The sequence below is a fragment of the Augochlora pura genome, chromosome 10 (assembly GCF_028453695.1).
Source record: "Augochlora pura isolate Apur16 chromosome 10, APUR_v2.2.1, whole genome shotgun sequence".
Taxonomy (NCBI): Eukaryota; Metazoa; Arthropoda; class Insecta; order Hymenoptera; family Halictidae; genus Augochlora; species Augochlora pura.
In genome coordinates this window covers 3,440,300-3,459,187 of record NC_135781.1, presented here as the reverse complement: position 1 = coordinate 3,459,187, position 18,888 = coordinate 3,440,300, and the positions used below count along the sequence as shown (strand labels likewise).

Below are 18,888 nucleotides of genomic sequence, written 5' to 3'. Positions count from 1 at the left end.
GAGCTTCGTCACTTCCCTTCCAAGTAGCATATTTTGCTAAAAATGTAGGTGGTACATAATGTATCGCTGACTCGAAGATCGATTAAAGAATGTTCGAATAGTACCTCGATTTTTAATCTTACATTTTTGAAAGACTATAACATGACCTTCTTAATATAGGTATAGCATAAAATATTCTTAAATAACATAACATTGACATAACTCCTTGTTCTCTAATTTCTCTAATTCCTTGACATTAAGACACCATTAAAACTTGATATATCGCGTGTCAAAATAATTACATTGCAAACCTGTTTATATTGAAATAACCTATTAAAAGTGTAATCTGTTGTATGAGTCACAAGGCTCATACGCATAAAATGCAATAAGGCGTATAAAATAGAAATACTGCATAGGCGGAAGAAAAGAATGAAAAATGGCTTCGAGTGCTAGCTACCCAAAGCCTGGAAAAATTGGAGACAAACCAACTACTTTAAATTGAAGCTTCTTCAATTGATCGTTACGAGAAAACTGAACGCAGCAAACCCTGAATGAAGTACCTTAAAAAATACGCCTAGATAAATTGTTGAATAGCTGCCTGATTGGCGCTGAAGCCTCGCTATCCGCGCAATGACGAAACCGTTTGTCTCCCGAGGCCTAAATCAAGATCTAGGTTAGGTCTCACGTCTATCAAACATCACCGCGTATTACCGCAACTGTATTGTCTCGACCAAATTATTTCTTTATTTCCAACGCGAGATAAATTCGATCGACCGCGCTGATAAGATCGACGAGAATTCTGCCCGCGCTAGTACGTAAGTTGTGCGTAATGATATACCGAGATGTAAGCGGTGATTACAGCGCATACGCGCGGCGCTGGTACGCTCGTTGCTCGCGGACGGAGTCACTCGCGGCTATTAAGCGCGCTCAATGTAATCAATAGGTACGGTAATCTCGCCGGCGAAGAGCCGGATCGGGCCCGAAGTCGAAGAGCTACTTTATCCGCCGGCCGTCCGCGACTTCACTTTGTAGAATCTTAAATCGGTGTCGCGAAGGGGCAAACCAGTCGTCGTCGTCGTACGTAGCATGCGAAACCGAATCAACCATGAATACACTCCGTACCTACGGCTAAATTCTGGTTTCGCTGCAACCGGTCTTTGAATCAACTTTTCGTGATGTCCTCCTCGCGGTTCCGAGTGATCGTACGATAACCTCGTGGATCTTCTCCAGATGATCTTTACCACGACGAGATCAATGATTTTTCAAACTTAAAGTAGAAACATTAATCACAGTATTAGTGTTTACGGTAAATTACTTGGTACATGACTTGTTGAAAGTCAGGCCAATGGTCCTAACTTTGATTTCAAAATTATTATTGTAATAGAAATATCTTCTAAAATTTAATTTATATATTTAATCGAGAACTATACCTTCAACTTTTTCACAATGAGACCGGTTGGAATAAAAAGCAGAAGACTAATCCTAATAAATTTGATTTTTAAATTATTATAATTGTAGTAAAAATAATTAAGTTACAATATCGTCGTACGGACCTATAAAATGATCAAAGGCACAGTGTCCACATTAATGGAGAACACAACGAATTTCTAGTAGATATTTACCCAGATTTTAATGATTTGCGGATGACGTTGGTACTATGTACTTACAAAACTGAAACTGACCGAAGGATAAGCCTCGATCCTCCGACTCCGCCGATCGCTAACAAGGTTCTAATTGAGCTGTCCGTCTTCTGGAGACGTTGCAGAAGAACTCGCGGGGTCCTCGCAAAAGCGGCTTCCGCTCGAGGCCGGCCGGGCCGCGCCTCATTACATTGTTACCTCAAAGTATACATCTGCGAGATGCAGTCCGAAACGCAGATGCACGCAGACGCCTCCGCAGCCAGTCGCGAACGGAATCCCTTAACTGGTCGCACTCTTTAAGGACAGTTAACTCGTCCGAGCGAGTTCCGGCTCGTCGAGACAGCGGGACGTGTCCCGCGTCCATTCTTTTCCCCTCTTTCTTTCTCTCGGAGGGTGGTTATGCGCCGAGCGCATCCGCTCGCGGACGAAAGATCCGTAAATCGATTCGGTCGCGCGCGAGCTCGTTCAGATGTGTCTTCGACGGCTACCCGGCTCGGGTCGACTTCTCGATAGACGAAAGGTCGGCAGCGTGGGTCGCTGGACAATGATCCGCGATCGCTGATCTTTCGCGCGCGAACACGTCCGCTCGAATGTTTACGATTTCAGTCCGCGTCTTCGTCGGACTAATCAAGGGGAAAGGTCAATGGAGCTTGTTCTTTGACCGATTTAAAAAACCGCGTGCATGTCTCCTCATTGTTCAGTAAATGTTTTCGTGTTAACACGCTCCGTTGTTGCATTGCCAAGCGAGGCACGCATGTCGTATAATTTGCTGACAACTTGTTACTCAATAACTTGCGACACTATTGAAACTGAAAAACTTGAGAACAGTAAGAGTAGCGAGTTAATGCCGATTACTTTAATGTTTAATTATCGTCGCGGCTCTTTTCAATTATTTCACCTTTTTCATGTATAAAGATAGAGAAACGGTTTATTACAGAAGAAGTTGAAAAAAGAAAGAGATTTTATATAATCATTCCCCAAGTACAAAGAAATGAAAATAACTCGAAATACTAGATAAATATATGACCATGTATCATAAAAGAATTATTATTACTACGATTTTCTTCACCGGCTCAAAGGCTCCATCAATGTCGCAAGCAAACATCGGATCCTGATACATCATTAAGTGCATAATCGGCCGACAAGCTCGTAACTCCTGGAACATGTTGCCCGATCCCGGCGTGTTCAATCATCGGCATTCATCCAGGAAGGGTTAAAGATCATGTAGGCTAGGACCTGGGCTAACGTTCCGCGTCATCAAGAAGCAATTTCCCCCGGGATAGACTGGTCTCCGTCTACGAGATGACCACGTCGGCCCCGAATGTCAGAGATATTTTCGCCTTGGGGCGAAAGCGCTCGAAGAGGATCGGGAACGTGTCGCGGTTCCGTTTCATCGAACTCGGAAGACCGTTTTAATCCGGGTCGTTTCCGGGTTGAGAAAGCGCAGCTCTCGGCCGTCCCGCGGCGCGAAAATAAATTCCCGGCGTTCGCGTTTCCTCCGGGGTTCGCGGGAGAAAGAGATAGAGATTGATAGAGAGAGAGATAGGGAGAGAAAGAGAGAGAGAGATAGAGATTGATAGAGAGAGAGAGAGTGAGATAGGGAGAGATAGAGATTGATAGAGAGAGAGAGAGAGAGAGAGAGAGAGAGAGATAGGGAGAGAGAGGGAAAGAGATGAAGAGAGAGGGAAAGAGATGAAGAGAGTGAGAAAGAGATGAAGAGAGTGAGAAAGAGGTACGAGGCAAGTGAGTACTCTAGGACGATCCTGCACGGTGAAAACGATCCACGGATCCCGCGGACCACCGGCGTCGAAGCCCGACCGCTCAATCTTCGCGAAGACCCGGCGAAGTTTACGGGCACAGGGAGGGACGGTAACCGGGGACGGGTGACGTTCCCGCGAACGAGGATGTCCTTGAAGGTGAAGCATCGCGGCTCCCTCGGCTCTCTCGGCGCCCTTGCCTCCCACGCCACCCGCCGCGAAGAAAGATCTTTCGCAAGCCGGTGTATTCTACATAGGTGCCACGGCGAGCCGGGTCGCATTCTTCTCGTAACCTTCGCCTCGGCGATCCGCGATTGAACGCGGTGCGTTTGCCCTTTTGAACACGCTCGCTTTCGAAAGCAATTTCTCGGTTAATCCAATCGCGCCGGGTCGCCGACCCCTCCGCGAACGAATTTTCATTGCCTCGGCAACTCCTCCTCCTCCTCACCCTCCTCCTCCTCCTCCTCCTCCTTGCCGGCCTCATCCTACTACGCTTTCTCTCGTTGGTAATGGCGATTTCAGAGCTCTCGTCGAGATCGATCCCGTCACGATGAACCGCCGCGCGGCCCGGCTCCGCCAGAAAGCCGATTGCGAAACGTTCCGCGGATAAATTCTCCAGATTAATTTACCGCTTCGTTAACTACCGCGGCGACAGGCCACGCTACTGGAACATTGTAACAGACGCGGGAGGATTCCCAGTCTCGTTTTGAAAGCGTTCGATCGTAAGCGGATCTTACGAAAGCGGACATTCGTTTTTGAATGTCTGCTAGGTGTGCGCCACCTCCAATATTAGGATACCTATCCCCTTAGTATTAGGATATCTTTAGTTTATAGGCAATAGGGCAATATACAAGACAGTGTACTGTTAACAATTAATGCTATGGTTTTTTGCGTGTTTCATTTCAAAGTTTGAAATCCGTCAAATTGACGGGTCCCGTAAACCTAGTGTTAAATGGAATAATTAATGTTTATCCAATTTTTGTTTCCTACAATCGTCTTCAAAAATGTGCATTTCACGGTCGAATAGTTATAATCTTTTAATGGCCCTATAATTTCATATTTAACCTATTCATTTTCGTCATAAAAGCATAAAATCCATAGTTTACTTATAAGTTTTTTTTCACTCATGCAATTAGTTTATCAATTTATGTTTATGATTTCGTTCGCTGTAAAAAAATGTCGGTCTCTTCAAAGACGTCCAGACCTGAAATGGACGTAAACTGGACGTCTTTAAGACATCGTGTGTTACCCGAGTACATACTTCGATTATTATATTCGATCATAATTCGATTATTACGGTCGAAGAAGCAGGATTTCGAAAAGTAAATGATCTGGAAACAGTAATCTACGAGAATCTATAAACAGTGGTCGCAAACAATCGAGGACCACGGTAACGATTGTACAACAGATCCCCGCACTTTTACGGTATCGTAAATATCTGTTTTATCGCAAAGAGTTTGTGCGCCGAACGCAAGGGATCCATAAAACGTGCAGCGGAAACGAGAATTCGCATAAAGGTCGGGCAGTGCGCTAACGATAATAAATTTTCGAAAAAATCGTCGGGCAGCGAACGAAAGGAATATCCGCGTCTCAAAGGCGGCATTGTGGCGTTTCGGTTCTCGCCCCCTCCGTTTCCGGTCCCACCACGATTCAAAGTCGACCACCTCCGATCGCATTTTTCCAAAAAGAGCTCAAAGCCCCGGCGACGATAAATATTTTTCCCGGATTCGTCTCCCCCGTTCGCCTGAACGTCCGCGTCGCGAGGTCCCGCGGCAGACGCGAAGTCTGGCTAGGACCCCCGGGTGACTCATCCAGCCAGTCCGAGCGAGAGAGAAATGCGCGGACCATTTCGTTTCATTCGGTTTTTACATAACGGGACCGGCCCTACGACGGACGGAAAAAGTGTTAACTTGTCCGCGCAAATAGTCCCGCGGGGATCGATAAGGTTTAAGTGCCGTATTCGGAACTCGGTGTCGCGTTTGCGGCCCCGGGCCTCCTTTGAGAGGCTCGCCCGAGCCGCTCGTCGCGCGGCTCACCTGTTTATTTCTTTCCCGTCTTCGTTACCGATGAACGATTTTTCTGACGCACCGCGCGCATCCTTCTCGCGTTCGCAAAAAAAAATATGTCCGGAGATCCTGGAGATTCTCGGAACGTTTTGAATATTCAGCGGGGCCCAACTGGAATTCGCCGTATGCTAATCATTTACGTCACGATACATTGTATATCATTTTAATTGACCAGCTGAACCAACACACTCGAACGTATTTTATTTTTATACGATGTTATTGTCGTTAGTAACTATCGGACCGGTTAGAAAGCTTATGATCACGGACGCTATCTGGGGAGCACGCTGCTTTAGCTTTTAATCGTCACCGTTTGCTTTTGGCTGGCATGATCGAGCAAATTGTGGTTGCACGAATAGTTGACTGTTTCTGACGTATAATTTGTATCATGGCGGCTGTACCGTTCCACGGAATAATTTGCTGCAGTCAACGACACAGATAATAATACGACTAAAAATAACTCATTTATATAATAAATCAAAACTATTTGAGTAAAAATAGTCTACAAATTTCCGTAAAAATTGTCAACTAAATGCCAAGGTGGAGCATCGAATCGTCGAGAAGACCACTTCCCTGGTCCAAAGAGAGTTCAGAGAAGAGCAAACAAAATTTGCCAGTTCCTCCAGCAGGCGCGTCGACGAGAAAGGGTGAACGAGTCGTAATAAGAAGCGAAGTAGGCTCCGCGACTCTAGAAAGACAGACGCGCGCGCTTTCCTCCGGCGACGTTAAGAATCGTCGCGTTCTAGTCTCGACGCCCAGCGTTCTCACGTTTTCCCGGCGACGTCCTCGAGTTTGGAGGACGGAGGGAATCGACTTTCGTTATCGCGGCCGTTACAACGGCCGACGCTGACGGCAATAGTCGCCGCGACAACAGGTGTTTCCCACCCCCCGCCCACGTTCTCGGCCGGTTCGCACGTCCTCACGGAGAGATCCGGAACGGGACCGAGAAATCCGGTCTCTGACGGCGGGTATCGTCATCGACCGATCCGTCGGTGCGAACGATCCAAATTCCGATTTCACCGATCGCCCCGAGAATTTCCGGACGACGACGACGACGACGGCCGGTCGGCGTAACGCTCTGAATATAGACCGGGCTTGGCCCGTTGTTCCGGTTCGGCGATCCCGCGCGCGCGCGAGTGGTGGGGGAGGGGTGGGGGCATTCGTTTTCGACTTTAAGTCAATGAAAAATTCGCGGCAAGGTCCTTCGCTCTGACGTCCAGCATGCCACTGACCACGGTTATGCGAATGATCCGATTCGGATATAGCTAATTGAGTGACTCGCACGGCCGGTTGGTCCGAATTTAGATTGGACGGCGTGACGGTTGGCGTTCGAGACTAAAAAAAAATTGATCTTCGGAATTTTGTGTCCGCTTCTGTCGAGTAGGTGGTTGACACACTTCGGATATAAGGACAATCTAATTTAGTAACGCTGATTAGGGTAAATGAGGGTAAATAAGAATAGATTTTGAAAATAAGATTAAATGTTAAGGGTAGATATTAGGGGTAAACATTAAGGGCATAAATTAAGGATAAAAATCAAGGATAAAAATTAAGGGTAAAAATTAAGGGTAAAAATTGAGGCTAAAAATGAATGGTAAAAATTAAGAGTAATCGTTAAGGGTTAACATTAAGGGTGAACATTATTAGGTTAACGCTACTTTCACAGAGCACTGCAATCAGGTACCTGACGTCTCTTTAAAAAATAACAGTAATACATTCATTCGGATTTTTAAAGATTTCCACTGTAATATTTATCGCACGAAACAAATGTATTTAATAAATTCCGTGCTAATGAAACCGGTCATTCTCCAGTAAACGAAGTGCTAAAGAGTCGATGAACAATTCTCGGCAAAGCCTTTTACACCGCCACGCAATCTGCTACTTAACACAGTTGTTTGAGTGATTATATTCAGACATACGCTTACCGACACAAAGTTAAGTATCTCTAAGTATCATTAACGTTTAAGAAAAGTTCGACATTTTAGGAAACAATGAGCAAAATTTTATCTAAGTAAAAAATCCATATATAAAGTGGTAGATAAGAAATTATAAAAATTATAAAATAACAAAATTAATATCTTCGCCGACGCGATACGATTCTTTTCTCCTGTGTTAGAAAAGGTTTGACACACCTAAGGATACTCTTAACTTTGTCGGCAAGTATAGCTCGTTAAGCGACACGCAGACACAGCTATTTAAATGATTGGATAGATCGGACAGTTAAGGGACTCGATTTAATCGCCGCGAGCAGAACGATACTCTAGAGAAATTTCAGGAGCGGCCAATTTACGAGCGTGGCCGCAGATTCATCAATTTGTTTGCGTGACACCGAACATATTGCTCGCAGTGCTCCGTTCGTTTGCAACCCCATTCATCTAACCAGAACTAACACACCGGTCCCAAGAGTAAGATCTCACCGAAGCTGACAGGCGCGGGTAAATAGAAGAATTATCAGCGAGCTCTTATTAAATGAACTATTCAAAAACCGTCGCCTCTTTCGTCACGTTCAGTTAAACAGAATTCCACCGCGGTCTCAATGACCGTCGCGAATGGAAAGACGCGATCAATTTGCCGGGTCCATTAATCTCCGCGGTTTCCTACGCCGAGCGACACGAATCGAGACGTCTCTTTGGCGGAGCCGCTACGCAAACCTCGTTTATCCGCGAACTTGCATTTCAAAAGATTGGTTGTGCAACACGGTGGCTTTTCTCTACTTTCGTTTTACCGGTGCCGAACGGCCCGGAGGCTCATTATCGTCGCAGACACCTAACGAGAGGCGAGAGAGAGGCTCTCGGATCGCGTAGAACCTGACAGCAAACTCGTCGATCCAGTCGTCGATCCTCGGTATCGAGTGTCGTCGCCGCGGAACACTGTCGCCGAAGAGGCCGCGGCAAATGAAGAGAGAAAGGCGATCGGCGCAGCGAAGAGAGGAGGAGAGAGGAGAGAGAGAGAGAGGAGTAGAGGAGAGTCTACGACGGAGAGCAGTCGTGGGCGTTCGCGCACGCACGTGGACAGCCGGTTCTGCATAGCAGAAGAAGGATCGGCGCACGTGCTCGTGCATGCGTTAGCGAAAGTGGGGCAACGCACGACGGACCACCCACGTTCCCCGTGTTCGTCTCGCCGGCTGTTTACGGACTCGCCGACTCGCGACGTCCGCGATCCCCTTAGCTCCTTTGACGTTCCTGCAGGCCGTCATCCCCGTATCTGCTCCCTTACGCTGCCTTATATGCTCCTTTACGATACCGTGCCACCGACAGCCTCGCGGACAGCACCTGTTGCCATTCCGGCGACTATGGAGAGAGGTGGTTTTCGCTTCTTGTAGGAGGGTTCGTATCTCAGGATACACGAGATCAAGGAGTCATGTCCGCTTAACCCCTTCGAGTTCGCTTTTAAGTGAAACTATTTGCAAGGCTTGATTGTACCGTTTCTAAAACTTTCTATATTCACTGCATCCCCTATAGACATACAGTCAAAGAAGTGGACACCCTTTAGAACGGTATAATATATTCCTTTTCATCATTTTAAATAATAACAAAATTAAAATTGTTTTTTAGATATTAGAGGGTCTATTCTACTAGATTAATTTTGTTATTATTTAAAATGATAAAAAGGAATATATCCTACCGTTCTAAAGGGTGTCCACTTCTCTTAGTCCAGTTTGAAAAAAGTTGTACCGTTTCAAACGATATCTACAGCGACGAAGAGAAACATCGAACCTCTTGCTAGCCGATGGGGACCGTCCCCAAGGTGAAATCCTAAATCGCCTATCTTATTCAAAATCGTATCGCAAATTACACAGGAATGCTAATCGTGAAACATTGATTATAACGGTGGATTTCAGCAATCAATTTCAACGATAGCATAATCACGCGACAACCGCCGTTTTGCGGCCTGGAGAATGGCCTCTGTACCACGGCCTCTAACCGCTAGAGACGAAACAGAGTCGTAGCCAGACAATTAACAGGAGTACCCGGCTGCAGTTTCGCTAATCCGCGCTCCCGTCTCTCGTCGAACAGCTGAAACGAGACGCGGGGAATTGTCTGAACAGAGGGCCGTCCTGTCTCGGGCGAACCTGGCCGGCGTAGATTCACGGCAGGTGGGCGTCCTTTTCTTCGAACCCGCGTGACGCAAAGATGACGACAGTTTTATCTAGCCGTCCGACGATTTCCCTTTTTAATTGCCCGTTTCGTCGATGATCCGTCGCGTCATCCCGTCCCTGACCTAAGGCGCGGCACGGAGGGAAGCGCGGCGAACGACGACGCGGCGGAGTGGTCGTCGGCGCGTCGCGCGCGTCGTCTCGTCGCGTTCGTTCCTCCTTTCTTTCCTTTCTTTCGTTCCCTCTCCCTCGCTCCCCCCCGGTCCGCGTTTCTTTCTTTTCGCCCGTGCCGCGTCGACCCGCCGCGTCACCTCGCCCCGAGCCATCATCATCATCTTCGGCGCCGCGCCGCGCCGAGCCGGCAGACCTTTTCGCCGTATCACCTCTTTCGCTCCTCCGCCTCTCGCGTCTATCGTCGAGCACCACTCTACGCCTTTCTCTTTCTTTTCTCTGCCGTCCCTCCGTCCCGGCAACCCCCTTTTCCCCCTGCACCTTTCGCCCGATCGCGCGAGGCTCCTTTTAATGGGGGGCCCCGTAGTTTTTGCCAACGGGAGCCGGCCAGCCTCTATCCGACACCGGGGATCAACCTACCCAAAGGCTGGCCGGTCCACGGCGTTTTCGTTAACACTCTCTCCTCGGACCGCGCTGCTCCGAAAACAGTAGATAATCGGCGGCTACAGAGTTCAAGTTTATCGCGGACGATTGCTTCCTTAACTCTTGTTATTCTCACGCGGTTTAATGGAATTCGACTTACGCAACCGTGCCACGGGAAAATATCCAGAGGTGGACGGGGGGGGGCCGCGTCATCCGCGTATGCGAGACGCGGAGGACGACGCGCGAGCCCTTCGAAGACAAAGCTTGCGAATCGTACTGTACAGTCGCGTCGTTTCGAGCTGTATCAAAGTCCAATCATCGAATATATCGATAGTAATCGCGTATCTTTGTCGAGATCATTCTCTCGTCTCATGTCTACAACCGCAGACATACGAGCTGTTTCTGTTCGTAATAAATTCTGTTCCGCGTATCCTTTAAGCGTCCATAACCATAATAATTAACAAGTACACGACTCAATCACACTCATCGTTGCTTGCTCTGCCTACGACTAGCATACCGGCGCGACTCTTCAATAGAGTCGCGAGAAACGGTACCGGAGGAACGGTGTTGCAGCTCGAGAACTCACCTTGGCAGGGTCAGGTATCCTCTTCAAGCCGAGTCCGCGCGCGATGCTTCGCCGTATGATCTCCAGCTCGCTCTCGTCGAGGACGGTGCCTGGGTCGCGGCGGTCCTCTTCTCGGAAAACGTCGTCGAACGCGTCCTCGTAGACGTCCTCGAGACCGGTCGAGTCTGCGAGGTCTTGCCGGAGACCGGTTCGCGGTGGCATCGGATCGGGCGACGGCGTCGGCACGGCCGCCGCGGGCGCGCAGATCGCGAGGATCACCATCATCGCCGCGAGCAGGAGGATCGACCGGGTCGTTGGTCGTCGACAACCGGGCGACCGCGCTCGCTCGTCAGAGTCCTTGCACACCTGGGGCCGCAAACCGTCGACGAGGGCCGGCCTCCTCGCATCGCCGATCGCGCGAAACTCGGGGATCGAGGCGCCGGTTGCCGTCTCGAGCGGAGATCTAGTCCTCTGAGACGACTCTTCGTCAGATTTCGGGGATTGAGTCCTTGCGGTAGAGTCTTCTCCAGTCTTCAGAGTAGAATATCCTATAGTTCTTGGAGATTGAGTCTTTCGTATGTAACGTCTTCCAATGTTTGGAGATTGAGACCTCGGAGCATAATGTCCTCCAGTTTTTGGAGATCGAGTCCTTGGATAAGAGTCTCCTCCAGTCTGTAATGTCCAGTCTTTCCCAGATTTTGGAGTCAGATGTGTTCCAGTGTTTGGAGATCGAGTCCTCCGAGTCGAGTCTCCTGCAGCCTTTGAAGTCGAGTTTTCTAAAGTCCCTAGTGTCGAGTGCCATCCAGTTTGCGGACTCGAGTGTCCTCTGGTGTCCGTAGTCCAGTCTCCAGCAGTCCCGGGTGGATCGAGTCGATCCCCGGGCCAGGCACCCGCGAAGATCGAAGATCGGCACTCGCGAACGCGTTCTCCTTGATCCGATTCAAGCGGGCTCGCCTCGACGATTCTCGGAACAGCGCCGCGTGGAGCGATCCCGCGAATGGGCGCCGCGACGAACGCGCGGCCGGAACTGGCGCCGCTCGACGCCGCTGCTTCCTGGTCCTCGTTATCACGGGTCACGCGTCCGCCAGTCGTTGCCAGCTTTCCCATAGCCGGCTCGTGATGCGAGTTTGCGGCCGAACCGGCGCGATTGCTCCGGCCAGGGAGCACCTCGCCGCTACCACGCTCGCCCGCTTCGAAGCCGCTGCTCCTTAGTCCTCGCCCCCTTCCGCGCACCTGCTGCACCCTCGCCGCCCGCTCGTCTTTCGCTGCGCGCACCGTTCTGCCCTGCGACGAGTCGCCGAACAGCCCCAGCAACGTGCCCGATGCGGCTCTTCTTCCACCGCCGCGTTCCTCCGACGTCCCTCGATGGCTTTCCTCGTATTCCTTTGCTCCTTCCAGACCTCTTTCTCTGCTAAACCACCGTGTCTCGTTCCGTCGGAGATCTCTCCCCCGGACGGGCACACTATCCACTCGCACTCTTCGCTTATACCGTAATGAGTTCACAACAGACGCGATACCTCGCCGCTGGACTGTGTCTTCTTACTCTAGAGTTCGTTCTGCTGGCGAGTACACTGGTCACTCGCGCTGTCACGTCGACCGCACTCTCTTCCTATTCGCGATAGTCCTTCCTCTTTCCTGCCAGACTATATATCCTCCCACTTCGTTCGCGCACACCTTCTCGCTGGCGCGTACGCTGCTCCGCGGTCTCGGGACCACGTGTACGCCTCTCTACGGTAAGACACCGTGTTTTCCGTGCACGCCGTTCAAGCAGGTGAAGGGACGCGGGACTCAGACGGAGGAGGTCCCCTGACGGAGACGAAGAAGCGGATAGCCGCGGTCGATGGTCCACCGGTTCGGTTTCTTCTTTCTGCGCGAGGGCAGCGGAGACTCGGAGCACGGGGAGGAGCACGACGGCGACGAGGACGACGCGCACCAGGTGGCGACCGACAGGTCCGCGGACGGCGAGGAGAGAGAGGAAGACAGGGGAGACGGTGCCGAGGCGGTCATCTTAAAATCGCGGACCGATCGAGGATCCTCGTTCATCCACGACTTCCGGGAAGCAATCCTTGCGCACGCTCCACGTGTCTGCTGGCTCTCTTTCTTCTCTTTCTTTTCTCTTAATCGCTTCTATACTTGTTTCTATTTCTCGTTGGCTGTCTTCTTGTTTCGTTCTTCACTCGCGCGAATATTCGGAGCCGAACGAACTGATCGGCGACGACGCGATAGTATGGTCGAAGACGGGACGAATGGAAGACCCGCTCCGTTCGAGTGCCGCGCGTCGACTGCCGAATACCGTGGTAACGCGCGCTCGCGTATATATCCCGCTGACTACTCCCCTACTACTACTAACATCGACTACTACTACTACTACTACGAGGAATTAAGTTCGATACGTGCCTCACGAACATCAATCGGCCCGATATCTGAACACCGCGTCTCGTTACCGGCCGGTATTACCCGTGAAAGTAGACGGTCCTCGTTTTAACGGGTTCAAGCGGGAAACGATCGACGATCCGCGAACCCGAACAGACGAAATAGGAGCGGGTGAAATCGGTTCTAGGGTAGCGGAGCCGGTTACCGTGGGCTATACCGATCTATCGACCGGTCCTCTCGCTCGTAATTAACTTTTTCCTTATCGAAGGGGGCACATTAGAATTTTTCTATTCTAAAATAAACTAACGAAGCTGCAACGTTTAACGTGTCTTTATGGATTATGAAATTCATAAGTTGTGAGATTCGTAAGAAGTAGATGACATTGCGTAAGTTGATTGGCGCAATGAACGAACACCCTCCGCTGAGTGAACAAATTGAACGCTGTGCCTCATTGAATAATATATATATCGTTTCTTTATTCTTTCCTTATTTTTGAATATTTTTATTTGATTTAATATATTGTCTGTTTCACTTTTAGGTCGGCCATAATTAACCTTGTATTTATCGAGTCAGGCACGCTGTATTCTTTAATCGAAAAATAAACGGAAGGAGAGATAAATATTCGATAAATATGATGTTAATTATGCTTGAAAGCAAATCGAAGGCACAGCGATTGGTCTCGACCCACGGTGGCCGGCTCCGCTACCCCATGCGAGAGCATCGAAGTATGTACTTCGTTTCGGTCAACGAGGACTCGACGTTGTTCCCTCGATGGGATGCCATCAAATCATCTATTGTATACGCTGAGGAACCCATGACTTTTCATTCGTAAACGCTAACGGAGCCCCGACGGAGACAGGCGGGATAAAAATTTTGGTTGCAATCAACGGAGATACAATCAAGGAAATGCAATCAATCGATGAAGCGAGATTGGTTTAATTAACGCTAGAAGTGCCGAGAACTGAAACTATGGTTCACGATATACAGGGTGGGTCGAGAAGTTCGCGCCGGTTTTAATTTTCATTTAAATTTCCCGCATAATAATTACCCCTAATAGTCGTTACCCTTGTTCCGCGACTATTTAATTATTCGTTGCGCGCGAGTAACAAAGTGACGAGTTTTGTTGCAAACTATATAGCATTAAGTTAACAAGAATGAATATTTACGATTTAATCTTACAAGGAAAATTGTGTAAGCGTTCATTCTTGTTAACTTCGACGCTCTATAATTTTCGAGAAATGAATCATTTTATTATTCAGACGGAACGGATAAGTTAACGAGTGCAAGGGGTTAATTTTATAAAAGTTGCTCTGACACCCGAGCAATATGGCAAAATGAATCACATCGCAAACCGAAGAATTTGGAATAGATCCAGCGGTGTCAATGTTAATAAAACAGAAGGGCCGCGTCGAAGTCACGAATTAATTTATTCTGCCCGATAAAAGAACTGGGAAACGATCGCGACGACGTGTCTCCGCCGCTAAATAATTGACAGCTGTCTAAGGAGAAGGAGGTCGGCGGTGGCCGCTAACGCGTTAACGCGTAATCGAAATTCTTAAACCCGCGAATGGTAGACGCTACCGATGGCTGCATATAGGCGGTGGTGACCAGATCTATTTAGACCCCTTACTCATCGACTTTTTTATAGCCTGTTTTTCGAAAGAGGAGACTTTGACGTACACCGTCGATCATAATAGCCATCCGTCCTACCATAATCAGTTCGTGGTACATGGCGTTCGGGTGGTTCCGAACGGGTTGAAGCGACTGTATGACCGCGACAGTCCCGGGCGCCTCTTTCGAAAATATAGATCGTGAAAACACGTCGACCTCCTGCCTACGACAAACGTAAACAAACTGCCGAGCTCTAGCTCCTGGAGGCTGGAGAACAGCGCGAGGCGTTCACAAGATCGAACGTTGGATTCTGATTTAGACGCGATAAGCGTTTCGCGGAAATCGAGCAGTAGGCGAGAGTTATCAAAGGCGGTCGATCGAATCGTTCGCGTCTCATCCGATCGGACGCGATCCATTCGAAAACAGAATCCGAGGTAAAAATCTCACGGCAACGAGAGATCTCTCGAGTCTGGGTGATAAAAGGCTTTTAGAGTTGAAGACGGTTTGTTTTGCAATAAATCGGCACGCGACCGCGCGGTATCGTCCAGGAGAATCGCCGTCCGACTTCCTCGTTCTGTCGACTCTTTTTTCCTCGAGGCTTAATTGATAGGAGCTGTGATCGATTCGGTAGTTTGTGGAGCATTTTTCCGCATTCTGAGAAACAACGAAACCCGATAACTCCTCGGCACACAATACAATTTTCATTCTCGGAGAATCGACGTAAAGTGTGTCGCGATCTCCGTATACGGATCCTTTAAATAGGATTCTCGCTATGGACAATATTTATACTAACGACGTCGACTTCTTCGTCGATGATTTTCATTAACTTAGAGGCTAATTCTACAGTACTGCGATGTTACGATGCCACGACGTTTATGTTTGCGTTTGTACGTTATAATCTTTTACCAACGAAAACCTGTTGCCACTTGGTCCGGTCCTTAACACCTTTTTATGAGCGAATAAGACCATTGTAGCCACCGTGTTCGTTCTATTAGCATTACGTTATTACCGCTATTATTAACCCTTTGCAGTCGAGGGGCGACTCTGAGCCACCACCGAAAATAGCTCTATCGAATTCTAAAATAATTTGTATATCCGGGACTTCGTTTACGTTCGGGGAACCGTCGAAATCGTAATTATCGTACGAGTTCCGAGGCTCTGTTTCGTAGGATTAAAATCACTGAGTCATCTAAAGTGGGCAGAACGTAGGTCGGAAAAAACCCTATTTCGAATTCCCAGTTAAAACGGTGGCGAGCACAAAAGGTTAATATTATCGTTGTCGCGTTGAATTTTTGTAGCGGTATTAAAAGGGCACTTGGCCGACCGTCGCGGCGTTGAACAAATAAATGAAGATGGAACGAAGAGAAAGACAAGAGGAAACAGGTCCGAAGTGAACGGAGCGGCACAGTCTCATTACGGATGTTTCGCAGTCGGCCTCGACACCCTGTCACTTCATCATTGCCATTACGAGCACCGTCACCGTTAGCCGCGGCGATCCTCGCCGTTTCACGAGTTCCCTTCGGGGCGTCGATCGTCGTGTCCCACGGATCGACAGGATCCTCCGAGCTGTCGCGACCCGACGATCTGCGACACGTCGTTGATGTGGATCAGACGTGATCGCGACGAAACGCGGTCGCATTCCGGTCGAAAACGACGCGGCGCTTAAATCGCGTTATCACCGGAAGGCCTGTTAAATGGAACAACGTTGACGAGGAAATCGAGAAAGAGAAAGAGAGAGAGAGAGAGAGAGAGAGGAAGTGAGACGGGCGATTGGAATAATCGCTGGCACGAGGTCAGAAGTCGTCGGCGACACGATATTCGGTCGACACGATATTCCGGAGACGCGTCGCGTCACGGCGACGCGGGACGATGAGCTCGTCGCTGACGAACCGGAAGCATTTCCAAGCCGGCACACGGTTCTTCGGAACGCGGGGAACGTTCGCGGAACCGGCTCCTCCCCGGTTGGGCACGGTTAAGCCCACCGGTGGAAAGCTCTTTCGCGGAACGAGAAGCTCGCGTGACGCCATTGTCACCCTAGATCGCCGCGAGGCGCGCCGGCGACGCGTCATCCGAGGGGTTTCGCTCGATTCCCGATAAGGAGAGAGTCAACGATCAACGCCGCGCCGCGAAAACAACCAAAACTCCACCGGAGGAGTCTGTGCGCTGCTCAATTGCACAAGCACGTCCGATAGCGGTCAGTGATGAATTGCTCGCCGGTCGATAGCTCTTGACTTCCTGTATCGGCATCGCCGCCGGTTTTCGCGATAGGGGACCCGGTGCCTCTGCCCGGCTCTGTACGGATGGGATGTTTATGCCGCGGAACAGATTTAGCTGGGAATCGGACAGGAATACGGCGCGCCCCACGGGGCACCGGTCTGGCACCGCTGAGGGCAGACAGACCACGCCTACTTGGAATTACCTGCGAGGAATGCAGAAGAGAAACGATCGCGAAATCGAATGCATGGAATGTTGTCGGGGAACAAAGTCACTATTTTACCGCTAATTTACACAATTTTTAACAAATCCGTTTACACTATTTTCATCAAATTGTAGGAGAAGTTGTAAAGTCACTTAAACAGGGGTGATTCAGCTTTAAAAATAATGCGAACACTAATCCTATCGAGCTATAAAAGTCGCCCACTCCATGTTACTTTATAAGAGTGAATAAGACGAAATTTATCCAATTTCTTAACCATTTTTAACATAATATAATCTGGAAGAAAAGAATCTATTTAACCACTTATTATAACAGACTTCGAGAAACCGGTCCAAGGTAGATTTAATATTAATGTTTCACCGCGCGTCTCCTGACCTCTCCGTTAAAAATAGTGTTAACATCGTATTATGCTGCAAACGCGTTTCAGAGGCCTTGTCCAAAGACCTAGACCTTGTTCTGGCAGATTACCACCTGTTTCCTTCTCCCATTGTCATTGACCACTTGGCAAATATCGTATATTCCACGGCAGAACTAACGCGCCCCGCGTTCCCCGTGTCCAATTGCACAATCGATCCACGGCAGTCGGAAACGCGAGGCGTGTGTGCAGTCCCGGGCTCGATACCGGTATTACCCGAGATACATCGAGAGTCCAGGTGAACTTCTCTTATGTATATACATGAGCCACTAAACTTCCCGATTAATGTTCCTGATCCGTATCGAACTGAGTCGGCCAGCGAACGGTTTCCTGGTACCGCGCGCGAGCGCGCGCGCGTCGTTATGGTGCAACGCGGTATGTTTATGTGGTTCTATCCGGCAACAGCAGATTGTTGCGACAAGAAACGTTAACATCCGGAATTCTCGTGTACTCGCGACAAAAAAAAAAGGCGCGACGCCGCGCGTCGTTACCACGGAGGAAATCCCCGGCGCGTTCACGGATCCAGGATCACCTTCCGTCCGTCGAACCGGAACACCGCTTTCTACGCAGAAAAACCGGCAAAGCGCATCGGACGCTTATCGAAAACCGGTTAACAAAATTTAACCGGCCCGAGAAACACCGCCCGAATTCCACGAGAGTATTCGACGAACCCCGCCTCGCCATTGACACGTAGAACCATCCTCCGTCCTCGCCGTGCAATCCATTATCTTTCAGCGCGTTTATTTATGCCTCCGTGGTTTTCCTCGTTCTTATCTCGCGTTAATTTGCATCCCTCTCTCTGCGCGATATTTCCTTCGAACGCAGACTCGAATTCTACGCGCAACGTAGATATTTTTATCAGCAACGATTCATTCTTCGCTCGCCACTTTGTTTCCTATTACGTCATCCGCGAGAGATGCACAGATCGTTTGCTCTCCGTTAACGAACATCGTTGATAAGGACTCGTATTCCTCGGGGCGCTCTCAACCGGTATTGGGAGCAATATTTAGGGAATAATTGCCTTTGGAGAGCCCTGCGTGGGCGTGTCCTCGATGCCCTCGATAATTGCGAGAAATCTGCTCAAGTTACCCTACTAAGTACTGCTTTCAAATAATTCTGAATAAAAGAAACAGTGTCCTCGTTATTTTCTAAAATGCTCAGAATGGGCGTGGCTTCGTTACTCTCGACACTGGCAAAGGAAATACAGTGCAGCAAAAAACAGTCTCTGCTCGAACTACCCCCAAAGGATCCTGTAAATTTTTGCTCTTTGATATTTCTAATAAAGTATACTCTATGTAAAATATTCCGAGTGGGCGTGGCTTCGTTGCTCCCAATTCGGGCAGAGCCGAGATCTCGCA

General features: G+C 49.1%; 1 protein-coding gene across 1 annotated transcript in view; it reads right to left on the bottom strand.

Moving 5' to 3' along the window:
* Mav (TGF-beta domain-containing family member maverick) overlaps nucleotides 1-18,888 on the bottom strand; it is a 120,786-nt gene that overhangs the window by 16,564 nt on the left and 85,334 nt on the right. The window contains exon 2 of the mRNA XM_078192294.1: nucleotides 10,716-12,810. Within this exon, the coding sequence (XP_078048420.1) occupies nucleotides 10,716-11,801 (1,086 nt within the window). The 5' untranslated portion in view covers nucleotides 11,802-12,810. The remainder of the gene's footprint in view (nucleotides 1-10,715; nucleotides 12,811-18,888) is intronic.